The 18,202-nt window shown below is 35.6% G+C and overlaps 1 protein-coding gene across 1 annotated transcript in view; it reads right to left on the bottom strand.

Annotated features, from left to right (window-relative positions):
* The window catches only part of LOC107555909 (receptor tyrosine-protein kinase erbB-4-like), a 236,491-nt gene that overhangs the window by 65,222 nt on the left and 153,067 nt on the right, over positions 1-18,202 (bottom strand). The window contains exons 15-19 of the mRNA XM_016238851.1: positions 13,856-13,900; positions 8,928-9,060; positions 6,369-6,491; positions 4,748-4,846; positions 1,852-2,037 (exon numbers count right to left, since the gene is read on the bottom strand). Coding sequence (XP_016094337.1) covers positions 1,852-2,037; positions 4,748-4,846; positions 6,369-6,491; positions 8,928-9,060; positions 13,856-13,900 — 586 coding nt within the window. The remainder of the gene's footprint in view (positions 1-1,851; positions 2,038-4,747; positions 4,847-6,368; positions 6,492-8,927; positions 9,061-13,855; positions 13,901-18,202) is intronic.

Consider the following 18,202-nt stretch of genomic DNA (forward strand, 5'->3'; position numbering starts at 1 on the left):
TTAGCATTTCCCAAAAGTATTGTGCCTAAAATCTTTATTCCATTCAGTTGATTTGGAAAGCCTGTGGAGTGGTCATGTGAGTACAGCAACAAAATGTCTGAATATCAACTAGCCTTCTAAAACTATAATTTAAATGCATGAGATTCATCTAAACAGCTGAATCGAACATTTAAATGTATGCAGCACTGCCTTTTGTCTATTCATCTGTACAATACAAAGCTAAACTCACACCAGTAGTGGTTGACATGAACTTCTTGTAGATAAAATATTTATATGGGAAAGTATTTTAAAGTATACTTTCTGTATGTTACATCGCTACACTAGTAGGTGGTGTTTGAGTGAGCAAATAATTCACAAACAATTTGTTCAAAAACACTGATTCATTCAACGCCACTAGATGTGCGATGGATATAAAGTAATAAGCAATAACGCAATAAGCAAAAATAAGCAGAGCAATGATACAAAGTAACTGGGAATATTGAGTCTTAACTTCTTAATGCAATATTACACTTGCAATTAATCTGAAACTTATGGCTATGCTCATCTGCAGCCTGTATATATAAGGCTTACACTACCGTTAAAAAATTTGTGGTCCGTTTAATACTTTTATTGAGCAACGACACATTAAACTGATCAAAAGTGACAGTACTGTCTTCTATTTATTTCATTTATGTACTTTCTATTAAAAAATGTATACAAAAATTGTATGTTTCTACAAAAATATTATGCAGCAAACAAAATGTTTCTTGAGCACCAAATCAGCATCTTGGAATTATTTCTGAAGGATCATGTGACACTGAAGACTGGAGTAATGCCTGCTCAAAATTCAGTTTTGCCATCACGGATATAAATTGCATTTTAAAATATCTTTTAAACAGAAAACAGTTATTTTTACATTATTACAATATTACATATGTTTTTACAGTATTTTTTTATTAAATAGATGCAGTCTTGGTGACCGTAAGAGACCTCTTTAAAAAATATTTTTAAAACCTTACCGACCCCAAACTTTCAAAAAGGTACTGTAAGTACCCTCTTTTCATCTCTGTCTTTGTAAAATCATAAAACACCATTCAGGCTGCGAATACTTTATACGTTTTAGTTGAAGTACATAGCAGTCACTGCTTTAACTGTCATGTCAACTACCACCTGCTGTGATGCAACTCCTGTATAACCTGGTGCATTCGCATTCAAGAGCCCTTTTTTCTTTGCTTTTAAGAATGTTTTGTAAACAATAACTCCTGAAATAGCTGCTTTGTTACTGTTGTGTTAAATCATTGTTTTTCAAACCCCCTACACAGAGTTGATATACTGTACAGTTCTGCATCTCAGAGGTGTCAGAAGTTTTCCTCTCGAGTGACACAAAGCAAAGCTCCCAGTTACAACGTGGAGCTCAGATCAGACAGAGCGTGCTTGTGCGCTGCTTATCTATCCCAGCAGCCTTTGAGGTGCTGCTGCTCTGAGATCATTCACATGCGCTCCTAGTCTGGGAGAAACAGAGATGAGGAAATATTACCACCATTGGTGTGGGAGGAAGATAAACAGAGTGGTACAGACAGCAGACGGGGTGGGGGTCCAAAATCAAAGAAATATGGCAAAACGATGCTCGCTGCATGACTGGGAGGAAAAGAGATTGAGCGAACATCTGAACAGTGTTTAATGCAAGTTTACACAGCAGACAAAAAAAAAACATGCAGTAGGTCATTTCTTTTTACTTTAAGTCTCACATCTAAAGAAATTAATAGCACTTTTGATAAAAACATGAGCCATATCAAAGGCCACAAATAGATAAGATATATACTGTAAGAGTGGTCTCCATGAGTAATGCTGAGTTCAATAGTTAAGTCTTACCTTGGCGATCTGAACACACCAGTTGAGCAGTAATTGGGAGCCAATGTTGTCTTTGTGCTCGTGCACGTAGTCCAGCAGACAGCCGTGGGGCATGAGCTGAGTCACCAGCTGAATGGTGGGGCTCAGACACACACCCAATAACCGCACCAGGTGAGGATGCTCCATGCTGGCCATGATCAGAGCCTCCTGGAGGGAACAAAAACAGGAACTCAGAGCACAGGAAACAATCGATTTCACAGGATGTAAATAAAACACTTTAAACTGTGCTCTTCTTTCAAGTAAACGCATTCAATGAGCTAGTTCTCTTAATGGATAATGTGTGTGTGTGTATATATTACGAAGGAGTGGCTTCGTAAGAAGCATTTCAAGGTCCTGGAGTGGCCTAGCCAGTCTCCAGATCTCAACCCCATAGAAAATCTTTGGAGGGAGTTGAAAATCCGTGTTGCCCAGCGACAGCCCCAAAACATTACTGCTCTAGAGGAGATCTGCATGGAGGAATGGGCCAAAATACCAGCAACAGTTTGTGAAAACCTTGTGAAGACTTACAGAAAACGTTTGACCTCTGTCATTGCCAACAAAGGGTATATAACAAAGTATTGAGATGAAATTTTGTTATTGACCAAATACTTATTTTCCACCATAATTTGCAAATAAATTCTTTAAAAATCCTACAATGTGATTTTCTGGATTTTTTCCCCCTCATTTTGTCTCTCGTAGTTGAGGTATACCTATGATGAAAATTACAGGCCTCTCTCATCTTTTTAAGTGGGAGAACTTGCACAATTGGTGGCTGACTAAATACTTTTTTTCCCCACTGTATATATGTGAAATATTATTGAAATTTAATTGACCTGTTTTCTATTTTAATATATTTTAAAATGTAATTTATTTCTGCGATAAAACAGCTGAATTTGCAGCAGAAGTTACTCTAGTCATTAGTGTCACATGATCCTTCAGATATCTTTCAAATATGCAAATTTGGTGCTTAAAAAAACAGTACTTCACAGGCATGTGTCATGGTATACTCATGAATGATGGTGGATGCTGATGTGGAAGAGAATTGTTGAATTGTTTTTTTTTTGCACACAAAAAGTATTCTTCGTAAAAATTACAGTTGAAACGCTGATGTCACCTGGACTATTTTATCGGTCTTTACTACGTTTCTGGGCCTTGAACGTGTCAGTTGCATTGCTGTCTATGCAGGCTCAGAAAGCTCTTGGATTTCATCAAAAACATCTTAATTTTGTGTTCCGAAGATGAACAAACGTCTTATGGATTTGGAACGAGATGAGGGTGAGCAATTAATGACAGAATTTGCATTTTTGGGTGAACTATCCCTTTAATATTATCAGTGTTGAAAACAGTTGCACTGCCTAATATGTTTGTGGAAACCATGATGCATTTTTCCAGGATTCTTTGATGAATAGAATCAAAAGAACAGCATTTATTTTAAATGGTAATTTTTTGTCTTTGCTGTCACTTTTGGTCAATTTAATGCATCCTTGCTGAATAAAAGTGTTAATTTAAGTGTCTTATATTTACCAAATGACAGGAAGTTTCAATTTCAATTTTCAAAAGTGCATACATTTACAAACAGAATCAGTGCAGAGTCTGCAGACAATTTATCACAGATTGGTTCTGAAACACTTCTTGTCATGCATGTAAAAACACATACACAGCCATGACGTCCCACTGAGATTCATCTGTGAAACAGCCCCATAGTTACAGTCTGCGAAATGAGAGCAGGATTTATTCACATTGTTTCACAACACGTGCATAAGTTGGAGGATCTATAAGGCAGTCTTATTACCCATAAATCACTAACACTGCACACTTACATGCTGAAAATGACCATCTATTATATTCTGAAAGAGTCATAGGTCTATTTCAGTTACTTTCATTACAGTACGATCAAGCAATCTAGTAAAAAATTACAAATGTGTGTGAAGCATCTCACTAAACGAGAGCACATTTAATCCTAATTCCGGTTTATATTCAACATATTTAACCTGTGGTCCAAACAAAAGATGGCAAAGGGTATAAAAGTATCAGGGACTAAGAAAATACAGAACATAAAAAATGCATATAATTTCCACAAACAGCTAAAGGGATAATTCAGAAATAATATCCAAACCTTTGGCCATAAGGTTATATTATCGCAATAAAAGATGCCTCTGCCATTAATATGATTTCAGGCCTTAGAGGGATCCTCTTACGTTTGTTTGAACATTTTAAAAACTAAAACAGTGTGTAACACACATCCTATATTCGCAAACACACACACAAACCCATTATCTGAGCACTACATAAAATTACACACTTGACAGTTATATAATGAGCATTCACGCTCCTGCTATTCTCCAGCTGCTGAGATGATTGCGTACGCGCACGCTGTTCGCCCAATCAACAGCGGGGGTCAGCGTCTACATGTCTGATCCGCCTTCACGCACTTCTGTGGTTTGAGCGCAGTATGAGTGGATCTGTTCATCTGCAAACCCCTAAGAATATTCTGAAAGTGAAATGCCCATTAACACTGATGAATTGTGGGAAATACCTTACATGGGGGAGTCATGGAGAGACCACTCTAATACATGTACATATGCACAGATATCTCACTCAAGACAAACACATGCGGAGCTAAGATCAAAACGGAGCCGCATCTACATGCAAGTGAACAAACGTGAACATGCTCGCAGAAATAACCTGTTTTAGATTGCACTCATCATGGGTGTGAAAGGCCTTTGGTAAGTGTTTCATAGTCCTTGCATCATCTAAGAGGATGGGCCAATTTGAGGTTTACATGCATTTTTCCTTTTGAACTACTAAAGAGCTGAATATTCGCTTAGTGGAATTACACAAACTACAGCTGCAAGCCTTGCAACAGAGCGACACTCACATCCATGAACTCTACATTGGCTTTTGGGCCTGTCGCCTCGTTCAAGATCTTTATGGCAACAGGAATCTTCACAGTCTCGCCCTCAGGTACCCAGATGCCCTGAAATCACAAAAAAAATATATTTCTTAGAGGTATTGGGTGGAAATTTACTTTTTATTTTTTACTGAAGAAAACGTGAATGTTCAAGCAAAACCCATTAAAGTCTTAAGATTTCTGCCGTGTTTCTAATACATTGCTAAGGTGTTCTTGTTGTCTGTTAATGGTTTAAAAAAACCTATCTTCAAATATCTCCTTCAAAGTAAGTCTATTTGGTTTTGTCCACTTGTTTTTGATTTGAAGTGCACTACAGATCAAAAGTTTGGGGTTGGTAAAATTTTTTTAATGATTCAGAAAGAAGTTTCTAATGCTAACCAAGGCTGCATTTATCAGGGTTATTATTTATCAGGGTAACTAAAAACTAAAAAAAGATTATTTTTATTAAATGGGGGAGAAAGTTCACAAAAAAAACAAAACAATTTCAGCTAGTTGCCAAAGCACCATTTCTCATTTTAATTTAGTTTAACTTGATGCACTAAAACAACAACAACAAAAAAAACTATACAGACATGTATAAAATTGTATAAAAACTATAACTGTATTTCAAAGATAAAAATAACACTGACATTTATTTGATAGATACAGCAGTATTGTGAAATATTATTACCATTAAAATATTAATTTTTTCATGTTTGAAAATGTAATTTTATTATTTTGATGGTAGTTTTTTTGTGTCACTGTAAAAAATTGTTTACTGTCACTTTTGTTCAATTTGATGCATACTTTAATGCATACTTGCTAAACAGAAGTATCAGTTTCCAACCAATAAACAAATAAATAAATCTTACTGAAACCAAACTTTTGAATGATAATGTTTCATGTCAATGTGTGCAAAAAATCAATAGATTGTGTTAAGAATTTTGATAAACCCCAAGAAATACAGGAGCAACTGTAACCATGCTGTCCTTAGCAAAATATATTATTTTTATTAAATGGGGGAAAAAGTTCACAAAAAAAACAAAACAATTTCAGCTAGTTGCCAAAGCACAATTTCTCATTTTAATTTAGTTTAACTTGATGCACTAAAACAACTAAAAAATAAAAAAAAAACTATACAGACATGTATAAAATTGTATAAAAAACTATAACTGTATTTCAAAGATAAAAATAACACTGACATTTATTTGATAGATACAGCAGTATTGTGAAATATTATTACCATTAAAATATTAATTTTTTCATGTTTGAAAATGTAATTTTATTATTTTAATGGTAGTTTTTTTGTGTCACTGTAAAAAATTGTTTACTGTCACTTTTGTTCAATTTGATGCATACTTTAATGCATACTTGCTAAACAGAAGTATCAGTTTCCAACCAATAAACAAATAAATAAATCTTACTGAAACCAAACTTTTGAATGATAATGTTTCATGTCAATGTGTGCAAAAAATCAATAGATTGTGTTAAGAATTTTGATAAACCCCAAGAAATACAGGAGCAACTGTAACCATGCTGTCCTTAGCAAAATATATGGGCTGCACAAATCTTTCTTAAGTTCCCTCTGTCTCTGCTTTGATGTCATTACCTTGTAAACGGTGCCGAAGGCCCCGGCTCCCAGGATCTTCACCCTTTTCAGCTCGGTCTCTTTCAGAATACGCAATTGGGCTTGATTTGGGGCCGCACCGCTGGGCGTCAGAGGCTCCACCAACTGAGACACACAAAGCAAAGGAAGGGAGACGCCGTCAGAGATGCTACAATCAATCTGGGTAATCAGTGAACGTTCGGCCCTAACTCAAATAAATTGAAGAGCACAGACCATAGTGTATGAATTCCCTGTAATTTATTTAGTCTTTCTGTGCCATTATGTAGCACATATCAGAGTTTGGGAGTGCAATCAATGCATAAAAACCCCTGGCGATAAAGGAACTATTGAAATGCGACGAGAGAGAGGGGGACAGAGATAAGAGGAAAAAGCAAAGAGAGAAGATACAGGAAAGAAAGGCAGAAAGAGAGAAGGTTAACCTGATAAAAATATGAACGGAGAGTGTGTAGGAGAGAGATTGGGAAGCATAAGAGAGAATGAGAGATAGAGAGAGAGCGTAAATCAGCCGTTCTATCTTTGCGGCATCCCCCGGCTCATCACAGCCGCCTGATTAAAAAACAATAGCGCTTCTTCATTTAAATGGAATTGTAAATCAGGAGCCCGGACACAGAAGGCAGAGGAGAGCCAGGGGAGGATGAGCTGTGATCCGGGGAGCTGTCCGCTGCAGACGGTGCTGAAACACAGATCAGGAACTCTCCGTGGTTCTGAAACCTTGGCAGCATTGTAGTGCTCCAACGTAATATGAATTTATAGTGATGGGAACACCCTATTCTGGTGAAAATGGAGATTTGGGACATTCAAGACCATATGGGTTATTGGCATACATAATGATGTCCATTTTCACACACATGTGCTTCCTTAAGTGGCATGCGTGGGTCTGCTCCAGATTATTCTTTGGAGTGTCTGAGGAGAGCGTTATACTCTCCATTCAAAGCCTGAGGCCATACGGATATATGCATGCATGAAGAGGAGGGGTCAGAACCTTCGGGCACAGGAACGCGGGATCCTTGCGCAACCTTATGAACCTTATCCACCCACACTGTGATATGAAAAATAAATATCAAGAGGATGGATAGAAAGAGAATGAGTAAACGAAAAGGAAAGACAGTAAGCATTAAGAGGAAAAAAAATAAGCCATAAGTGAGGCCATCATCACACTAACAAGGACACAATTTTATTTAATTAACACATACAATCACTTTAAAAAAGGTCAAAAGAAAGGCCATTATCCTCAGCACTGGAATACATTTAGTTTGACTGTTCATGAGGTTCATAATAATCAAAAGCAGACTGTGTGAGGTAGTTTTAACTGTCCATAGAACTTTTATTAAGCTGCATTATGCTCGGTTATTGAATCTTAATTAACTGGCATTTTCCATGAATAGGTTGCAAATAAGGGCCTGAAAGAAAATTGAGTTCTCTTTCCTTCAACAAAAGGACAATTAAAGGAAGTAGTTAACCTTCATAAAATGAGGGAAACAACCTCAAAAAACTAGGCCAAACTAAAAAAGTTTCATTAAAAAAATTACAAAAATGTGGGACTTAAAATGCAGTTTAATACCTTGATTTGTTTATTTTGCTCTTTTGTCATTTAAAATGATATTAAAACATTTAAAATATAAATATTAAGCTTTTAATAATTAAATGCAAATAACTGAACATCAATCAACAGATTATGTAAGAAGTTTATCAAACTCTATATACTGCAAGTCTTTTAACCAAAACATGGGGAGCCTTTAAAGCAGGGGTGGGCAAACTTGGCCCTTCCACGCCACTTTCCTGCAAAGGTTAGCTCCAACCATAATCAAACACACCTGAACCAGCTCATCATTGTCTTCAAGACTACTAGAAGGCTACAGGCAGGTGAGTCATATCAGGGTTGGCTCAAATCTCTGCAGGAAAGTGGCCTGGAAGGGCCAAGTTTGCCCATCACTGTTTTAAAGCTTTAAAACAAAGTGCATCATATTCATGAAACCAAAATGCATCATCATACACTAAATCCTACTGTAATATATATATATATATATATATATATATATATTTTTTTTTTTTTTTTTTTTTTTCTTTTACCCCTATTTTTTTATTATTATTATTATTTTTTTTTCTTCTCTTAACCTCATGTGTGGTGTACAGAAAAAAACTGGTCTGAATATGGATCTGGAAAGGTGGAGTGAGGCTCATAAACTGCCTTGTGTAAAGCAAGCAGAATACAATGACTAGACCAGCATAGGTTCCTTTTTCAACTTATGAAACACTAAATTTAATCAGGAAATGACCTGACTCATCTCCTCTTGCTGGTGGGTACTTCCTCTCAAGGAACCATCTCAAGAGACATACAGAGTGCCAAGGGTCATAATCGCTTCTCTGGTTTCTTGTTCTGTTTCTGATTTGCTCTCAAGTTCCTTCGGGTTTTCAGGCCCAATGGAATTGTCTGAGAGAAGAGTCTTTAGGATGTTTTTTGTCTGTTTTCTGAATCCAAGATTGAACAAAAAAATGAAAAAAAAAAAAAAAAACGGGAAAAGAAGATGGACTGTGTCTAACCTCAGTCTCCAAGAAGCGTCTCAAGGCTCTCTTCTTCTTGATGCTCTTCCTTCTCACTGATACGGCAACACTCAGGCCCACGATAATCACCACAAACAATCCTCCAATAACCCCAGCCGCAATGAGGGGAGTCCTGAGGGAAACACATGGGAGAAAACAAACATTAGCCATAAGCAATAACAATAAAGTACTAGGTAATTGGTCCCATAACACATAAACCAATGCTTCGTAACTGGTTCTGCGTCATGACCAAGATATGTTAACATCAGACTTCCTTAAAATTAAACATGGGAATGTATAAATAAATACAAAAACATGAATTTATTTATGTAATTATTTACAAAAGTTTAATGTTTTTGAAAGAAATATCTTATGCTCACCAAGGCATAATATCTAGTGAAAACAGTAATATTATTGCAATTTAAAAGAACAGTATTTTAATATATTTTAATTATTCTAATAAACATTCTAATAGAAAACTGGTACTTAAATTGTATTAATATTTCACAACATTAAAATTTTTACTGTATTTTAGAACAAATAAATGCAGCTTTGGTGAGACTTCTTTCAAAAAACAAATATCATTCCAATTTTTGATCAGTGTATTTATTTATTTATTTATTTGTTTGTTTGTTTACTAAATTGAACATATTCAGAAAAACTCAACAGTCAACAGACTTGTCTGTATATTTGAGAGCCACTGGCATACATACTATAGGAGAACTAAAGATCAGATCAGTAGAGAAAGCCGTCAGAGAAGGAGGCTGAGAATTGCCAATATCCCACAAATGAGCAGGAACCTGAACAAAGCCTTCCTCTCAGAGAGAAAAGAGATATTTGGGTGGATGCGCCTGCAAAAAGCCTTCCCAACTGCTGTCATCTTGCATCAGCCTTCTATGGGCTGTACTTTGAGCTTTCAGTTTGAATCTCTATCAGAAAGTGTCCCCTTAGCATTAATGAAAGGCCTAATTCAGTTAGCATGGAAGAAGGCAGCACTAAATCAGCACAGACTGCATACAATACACAGCTCATGCTGTCCTATCACAGGCCTTTCATTAAGATCCAACTCTTCAAACTGCCAGTCTTACTTTCTAATTGTCTCTGCACCTCTTTATCCTTATTTCTAACATCACATAGATATAGAGTCAGAAGGATGGGACAAAAAATTGTCCCAGGCCCCAAGTATAAAGTCTTCTTTTTAGTTTTTCAGAGAAAAAAAAAAGAAAAAAAAGAAAAGATGTACGCTGTATACACACAGAACGTGCTTATGTTCCAACCGTGCTATTTTTTTATTATTTGTCTAGATAAACACACATTAGATGGGCATCTTTGACATTTTACATCTCAAAGTTGGATCCAACATTGCATTTTTTTTAAAATATCCCATTAAATACAAAATAACTACATTTTTATGCAGACACAGAATGTTTCTGATTGGCTAGAAAAGTGCAGACTGGCCTAATTGTTTTATTTATTGGACTATACTGATTAAAAGAGAGAGTGAAGACATTTAAAATTTCTATTTCAAATAAATGCTGTTATTGTGAACCTTCTGTTCATCAAAAAAATCCTGAAAAAGGTATCACTGTTTTCGCAAAAATATTAGCCAACACAACTGATTTCAACATTGATAATAATTAGGAATGATTCTTAAGTACCAAATCAGCATATTAGAATGACTTCTGAAGGATCATGTGACACTGAAGATTGAAGTTATGGCTGCTGAAAATTCAGCTATGCCATCACAGAATTAATTACATTTTAAAATGTATCAAAACAGAAAACAGTTGTGTAAAATTGCAATAATATTTCACAATATCACTGTATTTTTGATCAAATCAACGCAGACATCGCCAACATAAGAGACTTCTGAATGAAAATGCATGTCGACAATGTATGTCTTTTGTGACAGTACATAGAAGTAGTAATATATATACATATAAATATACATATAAAAAAATTTGAATATCATGGAAAATTTCATTTTTTTTGGTAACATTTCAAAAAGTGAAACTTTCATATATTCTAGATTCATTACATGTAAAGTAAAACATTAAAAAAATTTTTTTTTTTGATGATTTGAGCTTACAGCTCATGAAAGACAAAAATCCAGTATCTCAAAATATTAGAATATTTGGTAACACTTTACAATAAGGTTCATTAGTTAACTACATTAGTTAACATGAACTAATAATGAACTGCACTTATACAGCGTTTATTAATCTTGTTAATGTTAATTTCAACATTTACTAATAGATTATTAAAATCTTGTTAACATTAGTTAATGCACTGTGAACTAACATGAACATCTGTATTTTTATTAACTAACGTTAGCGTAGATTAGTAAATACAGTAACAAATGTATTGCTCATGGTTAGTTCATGTTAGTTAATATATTAACTAATGTTTAACTAATGAACCTCATTGTAAAGTGTTACCGAATATTTTCTAAGATCAATCAAAAAAAGGATTTACAAAACAAATGTTTCTAGAAAGTTTTACTAGAAAAGTTCTAGGTCTTTAAAGTATGTTAATTTATGCACTCAATACTTGGTCGGGGCTCCTTTAGCACAAATGACAGCATCAGTGAGGTGTGGCATGGAAGCGATCAGTCTGTGGCACTGCTGAGGCACTATTGAGGGATCAACTGTTTCTCATCTTTCTCTTAAAAATATCCCATAGATTCCATATGGGGTTCAGGTAAGCCATGTTGGCACAATCAAGCACAGTAATATGTCAGCAAAAGCACTTGGAAGTGACTTTCATAAGCTGTAAGCTCTAATCATCACTTGAGATTCCTGCAGCGCGCTTTCAGAGTTCTCTGAAACCCTCCACCTTCCCCAGCTCCATCTGTATAGATCTGCTATGCTATCTGTGCAGCAGCAGTATGTCTTAAATACTCATGGCACCGTATCGCCATATGCATTGGCAGTAGCAAGTTCCTGTACTTGCTTGCAGCAGCAGCAATAATCTACAACTACAGAAATAACCAACAGCAGCAGCAATTCAGCAGCAGCGTAGCAGATCTGTTCCGCCAAGACCAAATACATTAACATTGTCATATCCATCACCATGCTAAAATGTTCAGAGTTGTCATGACTGAAATATATATATATACACAATTAAAATGAATCATAAATTAAATATACTTTCAATGTATGGATAAATATACAAATATCTTTAAGTTGTCACTCAGGCTTTTTGTTGTAAAGACATAATCTCTGACTCTACAGGCTGTTGTGAATGTTGGCTATCACTCGCCTCTCACCCAGTCCACACTAGAGATGTTCACCTCTCTCCTGAGCTTGTTTGGTCTCCAAGGATAGCACTGTGTTTTATCAGGATTACTCCCTGCAGCCTTTACTCTGATAGTCTGTCCAAACAAGCAGCATACACTCTTGTTCTATAACACACTATTATGACAGAACAGAACTATGTGTGAGTGTAAGAGAGAAATCGAATAGTCTTCATATAAAGCCTGGTCCACATTACAGCTTATTCTGGCCAAAAATCATCATTAGAAGTGTTCAATGAAGAACCTCTGAACAAGACTAAATATCCCAGTGGACATAAACATATGTGCCCTGTCTGCAAGCATCTAAAGAGAGCCAATCATACTGAAGCTTGTGAGAAGCTTTTGCCCTAGTTGTTTTCAATATGCATCAAGTAGTCCGTGAACCATTTGTGGTTGTGACGTCTGAGGCCGAGACAAATGATTTCTAGCTTCGGCTTCTCTGCCCTGCCAGGACTGTGTGTAACATAATGGCAGATCTGAAACAGCAAACACATTTGCTCTGAGCAGTTAATGGTATTTTGTTCCAGCTCTCCCATGAGAGCAAAAGAAAGTGATATCAATTTATCAAATATGCCATGAAGCAAATGTGTGCGCACACACACGCGCAGGCCTCACAGCAGCACATTAATCACAGAACTGTGGCCTGGTCATCATATAACGTTCCTTTTCCCCATCTCGCATTCTTGTGCTAAAGCAGAGCTGTATGTTGAAAGGCAGCTGGTGTTAAAACAATGAGCCGTGTGTGTTAATGATGTCATCAGCGCAGGAATGAGCCAATCAGATGCAGCTGGGTTTGACAAACCGAGAGCGTTGTACTGTACAGTGGGGAACTACTAGTGAAATTCTTCTATTTTGTGTGCTTTTCTCATTCAATATAACAATGTTTGAATGAAAACTTGATCAAAATCACAAATTTGCTTTTTAAGTGAGTTACCTAAAAATTTTAATTAAAAAATTTAAACATTAAATTAGCTATTAAATATTAAAATTACAGTTATTTCTATCAGTGCTTTTCTTTGCAACTTTTGAAAAAAAAATTTAAAAATACAATTTCAGAGATTTCCAATGTAGTCTCAGACATTTGCTTGTGTATAGAAGCCTTGCAACTAAATTTCTGCTATGACATAACTGTGTGTGGTGTCAAGGATCTCCAGACACGTGATTCTCTATTGATGCCAGTGTGACTAGAATCAAGTGCTGGACATTGGGCAGAACACCAAAATAGATGCCATGAATAAATGATGGCTTAAGGGAGGCCAAGCGAGACAGAAAATAAAGATGAGAGAGAAACTGGTGCCAAGATTCTGACCTTGTAAACCTTCTGACAGTAGAAGTCACTGTGTATGTGTAGTATATGTGTGTGTGTGTGTGTGTGTGTGTGTGTGAGAAAGTATTGCTGCTACAGGACATAATTGCTCTTCGGGTTTAGACTTGTAGTATATAAAATGAAAATTATTTTATATAAAAAATGCGTGTTATTGGAGTCGCGGGGTGACACAAGTTCGAGTCCCGACTCCTGGTTCTTTCCTGGTTATGCACCCCTCTCTACCCAACCAATGTTTATTTTCTGTTCTCTTATTGTGCTGTCCATTAAAGGTGAAAAACACTGTGTGTTTTGTAAAAGTGTGTGTACCTGTCCATCATGCCAATGCAGTCTTGCAGACGAGGTCCTGTGCATCTGAAACAATAAAGAATATGAATGAACATAAAACATAAAATAAGTAAACATATAAGACAGCTACACACTCACACACATACAGTGGGGAAAAAAGTATTTAGTCAGCCACCAATTGTGCAAGTTCTCCCACTTAAAAAGATGAGAGAGGCCTGTAATTAAGAGAAAGAAGAGAAGAGAAAAGAGACACATAAAATACCAGCAACTACGGATAATAACCATCCCTCACCACACACACAATGACCATAACAATCAGCCGGCGCAGGATTTATAGCAGTAATATGGAGAGAGGAGGCCGAAGAGAGGGAATGTTAGCTTGGATATCAATATGAGCACCCTTAGAGTCATCCAAGCACCTCATCAACCAGAAAGACAAATAACGCTTCCTGGACAATAGGAAGAGATGCTCCGTATTGTTCTATTAACGCACACGCCACCCACGTAACCTTGAGGAACATCTGTATGCGAGTGTATCTGTCTGTGCTCATTGAGACCGAGGCAGATATGTGTTTCTTTATGAGCCAATCTCTTGTGAGAGATGAATAAATGCCTTGCAGCAATTACAGCTGCTCTTCATTTCACACTGTAAACCGCCTCTGATGCAATAAAGCGGCAGACGGCACCCAGACGCGGCCGTGAGAGACAGGCAGCACGCAACAGACACCGCTTCAGGTCCACCAACCTAGTTTTCCATCAGTATTAAAAGGCATACACTACTGTTCAAATTTTTGGTGTCAGATTTTTCTTTTTTAAAGAAATTAATACTTAAATTAGTAAAGAAGCATTAACGTGACAGTGAAGACATTTATAATGTTACAAAATATTTCTATCTAAAATAAATGCTGCTCTTTTGAACTTTCGATTCATCAAAGATTTCTAAAAAAAATGTATTATGATTGCCCCCCAAAATAAAGCAGCATCATAAGAATATTAAATAAATAAAAAAAAATTTATTTGCATTTTAAAATATATTACATAGTATATTAATATTAATTGTAATCATATTTCACGATATTATTGTTTTTACTGTATTTCTATTTTAAAAAGCCTGCTGAGCATAAAAGACTTTTAAAAACTAAAAAAAAAAAATCCTACAGGCCTCAAACTTTTGAACGGTAGTATAGTTGGAAATAAAAAAATAGACATTAACTAAAAATAAAATAAAATAAGTAAATTTTAAGTAAATTTAATAAGTAAAGTAAAGTAAAGTAAAGTAAAGTAAAATAAAATAAAATGGTTACACTTTATTGTAAGGTGTCCTTGTTACAGTGTAATTATACATTTAATTACTGAGTAATATCAATTAACAACATGTATTTACTATAGGGTTAGGTTTAGGATTAGGGTTTGGTTTAAGGTTATTGCATGTAATTATGCATAATTTTGTGCTAATACTATAGTAATTACGTGTAACGTGTAACAAGGACACTTATATTAATAAAACTTATTTTATTTACAATATTAAAAAAAACTGTAATAGTAAATACTTAAAAAACACTGGTCCTGAACAATACGTTCACTGTATAGCCCAGGGGTGCCCAAACTCGGTCCTGGAGGGCCAGTGTCCTGCAGAGTTTAGCTCCAACCCCAATTAGACACACCTGAACCAGCTAATCAAGCTCTTAATAGGCATACTAAAAACTTCCCACCAGGTGTGTTGAGGCATGTTGGAGTTAAACTCTGCAGGACACAGGCCCTCCAGGACCGAGTTTGGGGACTCCTGGTATAGACAATAAAAAGATATTTTACAAAATATCTTCTTTTTAAAAGTCATACATATTTGGAACAACATAAGAATGATGACAGAAATGTTATTTTTGGGTGAACTATCTTCATCATTTCTCATCCACTGTCTACTACTGCTATTAAGTGGCTAAAAACAAAACAAATGAATAAACATACTAGGGCCACAACTAGGGCAAATCTCTGATGACTAGAATGCTGCTCTATTCAGCAATGCATTATTCATTTTAGATATTAATAAATCTATTGCATTTATTCTACCTTCAGTTCTTATCAAAATGATTGTACTTATGAGAATAGCATGCATGAACATCACCAGAATGTCGTAATTACCAGTGGGGAAACTCTGGATATTCATTGAGTTTGGGGGCATGTTCATTAAAGAATCCTGGTGGAAGCAAATTAGTATTGGTCATAATTAAGTTTAAATTTCAAATGTTGACTGAACAATTTGGTTTGCATGCACTGCGCACTGCTTTAAAGATTCCCCAAAAATACTACTAATTTAGCTGGTTTGTGAGATGACGGGCTTGGTTACAGAACTACATTTCCCATCATTCTCTGAGAGAGCACAAGAAGATAAAACACATAAAGCATTAATTAAACACCTAATGTGCACCATTTTGTTATATTAGCTCTGAAAAAAAGCATACTGTACTTCTTGGTAAGTAAAAATTAGGAAAGAAATACGATGGCCCAGCGCGTCAATTTGATTCTGACATTGAGAGTGCCAAAATCATGCATAGCGTGGCACATATATAAAGGTGAAAGTAAAACTCCTCCAAGGCGAGGTTAGCTAGAAAGCATAATCACTTTCTCTGTTAATTGGGCTGCTTCTCCAGACACCTGCTGCACACAAATCTCCATTTCCTCTCCACGCACAAAACACTGTTTGTTGGTGTTGTTTAATTATGCCTTTGTGAAACAGATGTTGCTGATTGTTTCACTGGTAGATTAGAACACTCAGCAGTTAATCTGTGCTAATAACAACAAACATTTTAACAGCTTTGCTAAACTTGGCCTACACCTGAGAGGCTTATGGTTGTGTATGTGTGTTAAAAGTCCTTACCGGAAAAAGTCAGTTTATTTGGTGATCACTTTTCCTTGTATATTTTCTCTCTTGGTGTATTTTAGGACCATGTGTAGATATATTTTTTATATTTTGAAGGCAGTTAAGCATCATTCTCCCTCAAATTAAAGTAACTTTCTGGATGTTAATGTACTTTTTTTGCAATTTGCAATTCAAAATTTGCAAAAACAATTCTCATAATATTTTCATAACTGTAATGTAGTTAGATTACATATGACACATTTTTACATTACTGTAATGACAATTGTAAATAAATTTGCTTAACTGTCATAAAAACAACATATATAATAATGATATAATAATAGATAACATTTCACATTCTGGATTTATTTTTATTATTATGTAAATATTAAAATTATTTTCTTTTTTATGTAATATATGATTTTTATTTAAATTGTATATATATATATCTTTGGTTTGAAGTATATATATATATATGTGTATATACAGTATGTACACAAACACACACACACACACACACACACACACACACACACACACACACATACATCCTTCATTGCTATTAAAGTGAAATAACTGAACATAAATATAGGTGCCTGAGAAAAATGCTAATTTTAGAAGAAAATTTCAGACAGCACTATATATATATTTTGACAACAACTGAAATCTTTGCTAAACTAGTTTGATTGTTACTTTGCTAAATTAATTTGACTTTAATTTGACAATAATAGAAATCTCTAATAAATTAGTTTAATTATTTGTGTTGGTTGGCTGGTGGCACATTGACTGAACCACTTCAGAAATGAATAGATAACAGGCTGTGATCAAGCTAAATCTGCATGAAAGAGAGAATGTGTCATTAACATTTCTAGACACAGGTCAAAAAAAAAAGAAAAAAGGATTCTGGACACGTACACAGTTTTAAAGAGTTTGTTTCTGTCTATGTTTGTGCTGATATGGGTCTCTAAGGGCTCATGATCATGTCATTTGCGAGACCTTTCTGTTTGACTCAAGCAGATAACAGCCCGAGGCCTCTGTGCATTAGAGACGGATCGGCTAAATCCTTATTTGGCAACACACACACACAAGCACACAGCCGTACGCACCTTGTCATGTAGTCATCAATTTAAACCAAAGTGCTTGAGGCTGTTTTGAAAAGGGGCAGTGCTGAGCACAGCGCATCTGTGGCAATGTCTCTCTAACCTGATCAGATTCATGGACATCCAAACAGCATTTTCATCCCACTCTCAGGTGTCTCCTATGGGGCAGGACTCTCTGTAAACACTTGCCAAGATTAGGCAACTTAATCTACATTCTCACATTCTCACTAAGAAGCAAAATCAATCCCATGGCTGCAAAAGTCCACTTCGACAAGGGATTCAATTAATCATTGGACCAAGGGACCAAGCGGCAGTGTCTGCCGTTCAGCTCTGTTTGTGCTTTAAGCTAATAGATATTGAAAGAGATTGCACTGAAATGAAAGAAATATACTCACATAATCCAAAATTACC

Source organism: Sinocyclocheilus grahami, unplaced genomic scaffold (assembly GCF_001515645.1).
Source record: "Sinocyclocheilus grahami isolate Dianchi unplaced genomic scaffold, SAMN03320097.WGS_v1.1 scaffold549.1, whole genome shotgun sequence".
In the NCBI taxonomy this organism is placed as follows: domain Eukaryota; kingdom Metazoa; phylum Chordata; class Actinopteri; order Cypriniformes; family Cyprinidae; genus Sinocyclocheilus; species Sinocyclocheilus grahami.